The sequence below is a fragment of the Ruditapes philippinarum genome, unplaced genomic scaffold (assembly GCF_026571515.1).
Source record: "Ruditapes philippinarum isolate M1 unplaced genomic scaffold, ASM2657151v2 ctg6341_1_1_1_1, whole genome shotgun sequence".
Lineage (NCBI taxonomy): Eukaryota > Metazoa > Mollusca > Bivalvia > Venerida > Veneridae > Ruditapes > Ruditapes philippinarum.
Window position 1 is genome coordinate 50,241 of NW_026866227.1, and position 8,204 is coordinate 58,444.

An 8,204-nucleotide genomic window follows, 5' to 3' on the forward strand; every position below is an offset into this window, starting at 1 on the left:
CCATAACTACTGAAGGGTTTGTACCTTTTCGGACAATTTTATGTATTCATATAGGTAAGCATTATTATACTCAATGAAACACCCTTGTGACAAATTTTCAAATAGTCGAGCGTTACTGTCCTCCGACAGTTCTTGTTTTTATTTTCATCAATTTTGCAGGGGAGAGAACAAGAGCACCATATTTTCTTAGGTTTATATAGATTAGTCGCCCCTGGGGAATTATTTTAACAGTGACATAACATAAGGCTATATCGTGAGGTATAATATTATCTATTATGTTGCCCTTTTCTTAAAGTTTCAAAGGTAATTCTTATCAATGATTTAAGTTTATCAGCTTTAAACACTGAAAACCGTTTTATTTTTTTTAAGTAATCATATGTATGTAATATATAAATGCCATTTAGTAATGTAAGTATACACTTACCTATCATAACATTGTACATTTACCTTTACTCAGTATATGTATTATGTATATGTTAGTGTTCATCCGTGCTGTTCTACAGAAATTAAAAACTTCGACGGGAGGACAACGACAGGAGAATGTTTCTAATTTCTGTATAACAGCACGGATGAACACTAACATATTTAGTGTCAAACTTTATTTGGCCTCATTATCATTCACTTTATTACGTCACTATGCGGTTTTATGAAGTACTATGAAAAATAGAAGTCGACTATGGACGTAGTTCGATATAGTATCGACTTTTGTACTTCTATGAAAATTAACGCACATAATTTTTAAGAAATACAGCGTTTTCATTGGATGACAAATAAAGCTGGACACTAAGTAATAGTTGAAAGAGAAACATGGTATTAAATTACGGTCCCTCCCATGCAATACTAAGACACCTTTGGCAAATTTTAATGTGTTATTTGTAATTATTTGTTGGTTTTTTTCGGAGTCATAATAGCTAAATCTGTGATATTGTATAATGAAAACTGTGATATAAGATCTCAAGTACATAAAAATAAAATATGATATATCTTCTTCATGTTGTTCATAAATTCCATTGTTCTTCATCAAAAGGTACACAATTTTAAACTGTAAAAAATCACAAAGAAAACAACATAATGTACAATTATTTTGTCACAACACTCGTGGCATTATATTAAATCTATTAAAATGAAATGATCAATATCTTCGTACACGGCTTATACACATGATTTAATATTTCAAATATGTGTAATGTTTATACATACCTGCATCAACAACTGTTAAATTTCCCGCCACGAGGTTCCGCGGTTGCACTGCTGTCTTGCACGCGCACTTATTCTACTCATCAAACAGATGTCATCACGGAGCTAAAATGAAATAATGTACAAATCTCTGATTTTACATATATTTAAAAATGAAAACTTTGTGGTATATACTTTTCAACAAATAACCTGATTAACTCAGCTCCGAAATAATGCTATCTGAACTTCAGTTTATATTTATATCGCGCACATAAGGACAATTTCATTGATATAGACTCACTGATACTATCTCGTTAAATATTTTGAGCGGTTTAGAATACAGCTTCGGAAAAAATCCGTTTAAATGATTGGTTTTCTTTTGAAAATAAATGGCGGGATTTCGTGTTATACGTACATGTATAAACATTTATCACTTAGGGTCACGCTTGCCAAATAGCAACCTGGTGTGTCTTTTCTTGAGAATGTTACAGGCGTTAAAACTAACCCAGTCGAAGAGAAAGTGCTGCAGTTAGTGACATAGACAGAAATGACTGTAATTTCGAGGCTGACGATAATGACATACAAATTCTGAAAGTGGCTAACATTCTGACAGAAAATCATGATCACTCTTTATTACTTTTTTAAAAATCTTTATAGCATACTTTTATCCACAATTGAGAGCCCATTAAAGTTTCATTATGCCTCGGAAATGCTTTCATTTTTATTTCTCAAAAACGCTTTATTATCTTGATATATTTCCCAAAAAATACTCATTTGTCATAAACATGAACTATATTTTGCTATATTGCTCTGTTTGCAGTTGGTATAATTGTTTTGAGTGGAAGTCAAAATACTGTGTCGACATTTCGCTAACTTTACGACACATATAACTGCACATCAAGTGCTACTTCAGTTGACAAACATATTACATGCTCTTTAACATTATTAAAACACTATTAAACAAATATTTGAAATTTCCTGAATAATTAAAAATATATGGATTTCTGACGCATAATGTGCCTTTAAATTACCAGGCATAATGTGTCTTTAAACTGTCATTTAATTGTAATACTCTTCTCAGGATAGAAAATATTGAAGTAGGTACATCGAAAACGTTTCATATTGACAGACAGTAACAGGAATATAAATAATATACTTACTACGACCAAATTGCAATTTAAATTGATCAATAGTGAACAGGAAGAAATATAATTATCTATGTAAGTAGGTCTCGCTCACTATTGAGTTCAACATATACATAGGGTTGTTCTTTATATTTTCATAAAACATAAAATCACATTGAAAAGATGGACTTTGTTCGATTTTAAGTTTACCGTGTGTCACTTTTCCATCTTGAGAAAATATTACAAACGAAGTTTGAAGTTTTATGCCACAGATATTTTACGACGTAACATTACGAATGTATATTTATAGAAATACCAAATTGAGTAAACTTGATATATATACCTTTAAGCATAATTTATAACCAGTCGCTTATCCAGTTTACTTCAAGAATGTGCCCTATGGCAGAATATCGAGTCTTCCAAATGAAGTCATCACTTACGTATGGACGTAATGTATATCTTATCATGAAGAAAATATGATCTAATGAGGTCATATTAAATGTGAATATTCATAAATCGTTAAAACCATAAATATAATGAAGTTGAAACAGATACATAGTGGACATTAAAACATGACGGAATCTAGGACAAAGTACAGTCGATGGATGTCCGACTTACCACAATGGATAACCTTTGTACCGATCAGTTGTTTAGCAATTCCAGGTTAGTCTGTTTTTATGTCAACATGGTAGCGTTATTGTCCTTTTTTTTCTTGTAAACATCTTTACAATTTTTCAATGTCTCTTTTTAATATCTTTGTAACATGCAGTGTTCTGTGTGCAGTAATATTACGAAATACTTTAATATTATCTTTATTGTTATAAAACTTTTTAAGGGCGGCCTCCATGACCGTGTGATAAAAGTAACATCCCTCGCTGCTGTGGGTTCGAATCCCATCTTAGACTTCGTGTATTGAACCTATCCAGATAATGAACGAACGGTCGACGCCGTTCGTGCCGGAAGTAATGTACAGAGAGACACCTGTTGTCTTTATCCATCCGTAAAGATATTGCCTTTTCATTATAGTGCATTAATTGTCTATGTGGCTTAAACCCCGATCAGGTAATACATTATATACTTAACTAAAGTGTGCACTACTTGCAAGTGTATTATTGAAACGGTGATCGTTCTGTCTCTGTTTGACATTTAGTAAAATGCACTCATGGTTGTTTGAAATATTTTAACAGGGTCCCATAATTCCGGCACAAGTGACCTTGACCTGACCCTTGGAACAGCTGTCGACCAAACTTCCGGCGTTAGAAGGTTAGGAAACACGTGTTGCGGCCAGCGTGTTGTGCACAGATGGTCCAAGACTCAGAATCTCAGCATTATGGAACAATTGCACGCGGGAGTTAGATATTTTGATTTCCGGGTTGCTGTTCATCCAGACACCATGGAGTTTAGATTTGTTCACGGGCTATATGGCGGTCTGGTACCACTAGCTTTACAAGACATTAACACATTCCTAAATCAAAATCCATACGAAGTTGTCATCTTAGATTTTAATCATTTCTATAACATGAACCAAACTGCGCATAATATGCTTCTTACTGAAATACGTAATGTTTTTGGACAAAAGTGCGTGCCTCCACCATTCTCAATCCCGAACTATAAAATGTGGGGTACAAGTCTTGCGGCGCTATGGCAGACACCATACCGGGTTATAGCTATATACCACGATGACAACATCATTCAGTACCCGGAAATCTGGACTGCGAGCACGATAGAAGCCCCGTGGGCAAACACAAGTGATATAGCTGCTCTGATAAGATTTCTAGAATCAAATTACTCCAACAAAATGAGGTATAAGAATGACTGTCTATATTCCTGGCAGGGTTTACTCACTCCAAATTCTAAGAATATAGCGTTTAATCTCGGCTCTAGTTTAGAGGAGAGAATGGCGTCTAAAGCTACCCGCGAGTTTGTAAAATGGCTGAACGGCGGGAAAGTTCCAGGACCTCAGGGTATTAACATATGTAATGCTGACTTTGTAGAGAAACACAACTTTATTCAGACAGTTGTCGGTCTCAATCAATATATATCGGAAGTACCATCTACATTTTAAAACTGTGTGTTAGACATTTATGTAAAGCTTACGCAGGTTGTAAATGGTTCCCAATAAAACCAGGATCAGTGGTTCCAAATAAAACCGGGATAAGTTCAAAATAAAACCAGGATAGATGGTTCAAAATAAAACCAGGATAAAAGCTTCCAAATAAAACCGGGATAATATATCACGTTGTAATCTATATCCCTGTTAATAAAAGCTGAAGATACTTAAGTCATCTCTTTTTTAAAATTTAAATGAAAAAAAAACGAGTATTAGAGGGAGAGTAAAATGTTCAGAATTTCCTTAGAATATGCTAAGGCTGAAGAATGCTGAGAGCGGAGAAATGCGTAATTCTTGGTTTAATTGTTATCCGGGATAGATGGATCAACGCCGAGACATGATCAAAAATATGTTAAAATACGGCGTAAAAAATAGAAGACAAACAAGTAAATATTTCCTTTAACTACGACAGATTTCATATTTAGTAAATAAAGTGGGAATGTTTACATAGCGGTCACTTCCGGTGATCTTTTAACTGGGATCAATTAATAGTGACCAGGTGACAGATATCATCGTTGCTGGTCAATAAATTGACATGTAGATATTAACAGTACAGTAAATGTATCATTTTTGACTAATTGAAAATTAATTGCCCTGTTTAATGAGTCTAGTGCAATTAATTAGTAACCTTTCTAATTCTTATGAATTTGATTTGATGTCATTTTCCTTTTGTATTTCTGTTTTAGAAAACTGACTGTTTAACAATTATATTACTTGACCAGCAAATATAAATGAGTTATTTAAAATATCAACTTATATAAACATAGGATACAAAGACAAAGAAAAATCACTATGTGTGAAACTCTGAAATTAATAAATAAAAGTACTAATAGATGAAAAGAAATAAAACAAAGGAACAAAGGTATAAAACAGGAAAATATTTTATTAAAGCAGGTTATATTATGATGTGGCCCCCAAAACAATTGATAGGAGTAAATTATAAGTTAACTGTTATATATAACAAAGAAAAAGAAACAACTGATAACATTACTACAAGTATAAAGTAAAATAAAATATAATAAAGAGTAACCAAATATTTCCAAGTATTACCAAGTATTACAAAGTTAATCCAAGTATTACGAATTATATCCAAGGATATCCAAGTATTACATGTAATTTCAAGTATGACCAAGTATTACAAAGTAAATCCAAGTATTACTAATTATATCCAAGTATATCCAAGTATTACATGTAATTTCAAGTATTACCAAGTATTTGTACATGAATATACACCAAGAATGAAATAAATACTATTTCCCTTTTTTGTAAGCATTTTCCACTTCAAACATTAGTTCCCAGTTTATATAAATGCCACCATAGTTTTCCTGAGTATGAATGAAATATTTTTATTAAGGACAAAATATCTGTCTGATCTTTTCTACATAGAATCATTTTATTTTACAACAACAATAACAAGAAGTTTAAACTTTAATATGGCACACATAGAAGTAAAACAAATCTCTGTTTCAATCCAATAACTTGATTCTATCAAGCGTAACTGTGTAGGTCCAATAATACATAGGGTAGCTAAAATCTTTAAAAAGCTAAAATAATTTTAAAAAGCAACACCCTAGAAAAATAAAAACTTAAAATATGATTACAGTAACAAAATGTTCAGATCAATTGGATTAATATATGTAATAGAAATAGAATGTTTGTACAAAAGAATAATTAATAGAAAAAAAATTGTCTGCAAATATATATCATAGATAGCATTATTAATACTAGAGTTTATGTTAATTTTAACAGACATTATCCAATTACTATTATACAGGAAATGGTTACCCTACAGGTTTCAGTTTTCAACTAAATAAAACATTATATAAAAATGTATTGGTTAAAATCAAAGAAACAATGTACCACTATCTCAATATTGTAGGAAATTTGAATTATTGATGACTTTAAACAAATCTGAACTGTTCTCTTCATTGTTAAAGACCCATTATGTCACAGATATGCTATTTTAAGAAGCTTTTAATTCTAGTGTCCAGTTGCAATGTCTAAAAAGTTACTCTTTGGCCAATTATATGAACCTTCTTAAGTTTCTGTTGCCTTCTGGCAATTAGTAAAGTTATAGTGATTTATTATTTTGTATGCAAGTAAAAAACTACTTTGTTTACATTTTGCTGCTTTAATGACATATAAGTTCCTATTTCTACAAGTGGTAAGCATTTAAAATGAGCCGTGTCACGTCAAAACCAACGTAATGCGTTTGCGACCAGCATGGATCCAGACCAACTCTATTACAAGTAGAGAAACTAAGCGAACAGCATGGATCCTGATCAGACTGTGCGGATACCCAGGCTGGTCTGGATCCATGCTGGTCGCAAACACACTATGTTGGTTTTGTCATGACTAAAATCATTACTCATATATCATTTCCTAAAGAAGAAAAAAATTATTCTTTTCTGAGGCATAATGTGTCTTTAAATGTCAAAGTTTATATTTGTGGTAAATCAGACTGGACCTTTAAAACTTCAAGCAGAACAAATCCTTATACAGAACAATAAAGCTAACATAAACAGTCATGTATTTTATAACTAACAATCTATCCAAGGTTCAAGTTTCAATAACTAATGCCTATATTACATTTCTCTAACCATGAAACAAGTGTTCAAATAACATAACAAAACACTAAAATTGTAAAAACAAAGTTAAAATGACAAGTAAAACAATTAAATATTCTCCCTGCAAGCAAATAAGCAAATAAAATCTAAAAAAATGCTTTATTTAAACAGCACCTCAACTAAAACTTATGAAAACTACATAGAAATTTTCAGTAAAAAAGGGGCAAAGTTTCATCAATTGGCTCAGTGAAAAAAGGTCTGAAATTTTTTTTTCTCAAAAATTATAAAAAAAATTCTGAAAATTTTCAGTTTGAAATAAAAATACATTCCATTAATTTATTACTGCAAATAATACCTTTTTAAACTTACTAGTTTTCAAAACCATTCTGAACAAGTGGATATCCTTCATAAACAAGGAGGTGAAAATGTAGGTCACAGTTTTATTCAGACTGTTCATCAAAGGTAATAGAAAGTGTATCATTACTCATGCAGCAAGCATTGGAAGCAGTATTACGTCTCTTAAAGGGCAGAAACATAAATAATCATTGATGCTGTAAGTATAACCTGATTGGTATACAATCATTGATATATGACTTATAGTCTAGTTTTCACTCCTTTTTTGTGTCTGGCACCATGAAGGTAACACTCAAGTTTATCAAAACAAGTATGACTCAAGGTGCCACTCCAGGTGCCACTCCAAGCAGTGCCCCACCACATTTTTATTTCATGAGCAAGTGACACCTGTGTAGAACCACTGACCTGCTATAAGCTAATTTAAAACTGTCCTCATATGATCAAATTCAACGTTCATGTACAGATTCAAACCTATAACAGATTGTTGCAGATGATTTAAAGTCGGCAAACATAACCACTGGGCCATGCAGGACCCTTACTTTCAACAGATCAAGATACCTACCATGCATATTAAAATTATTGTTTAAAAATAATAACTAAAATATCTACAAGTAAAACACAATCAACAAATCAACATAAATATTTGAGATCCTATACAGCAGTTATCATTTGATTTATATATAATACAATGTTAAAGCAGCATGCCTCCAGATTTATGCTAATTTCTGTGAAAATGTTTGTATTAAAAAGTAAAATATTGCCAAAAGAACAAAGAAAGTAATTAACACATTGCATACTTTCAATCCATGTAAATAACCAATGGTCAAAATATGCAAAAAATAGCTCTTACTGTATAAGTCATTCAGTAGAAAT

At 31.9% G+C, this 8,204-nt stretch overlaps 1 protein-coding gene across 1 annotated transcript; it reads left to right on the plus strand.

The window, feature by feature from the left end:
* The first annotated feature begins 2,617 nt into the window (after positions 1-2,617).
* Positions 2,618-4,416, plus strand: LOC132731834 (PI-PLC X domain-containing protein 2-like). The gene is made up of 2 exons (XM_060718109.1): positions 2,618-2,963; positions 3,488-4,416. Exons 1-2 carry the CDS (start codon positions 2,873-2,875, stop codon positions 4,363-4,365), a joined length of 969 nt encoding a protein of 322 aa, XP_060574092.1. The 5' UTR covers positions 2,618-2,872; the 3' UTR covers positions 4,366-4,416.
* The last annotated feature ends 3,788 nt before the right edge of the window (positions 4,417-8,204 follow it).

Excerpts from the sequence above, each read along its gene's own strand:
- LOC132731834 (XM_060718109.1), top strand. The coding sequence starts at position 2,873 with ATGACGGAATCTAGGACAAAGTACAGTCGATGGATGTCCGACTTACCA. Across the intron at positions 2,964-3,487 it reads CAGTTGTTTAGCAATTCCAG|GGTCCCATAATTCCGGCACA; the intron begins GTTAGTCTGTTT and ends ATATTTTAACAG.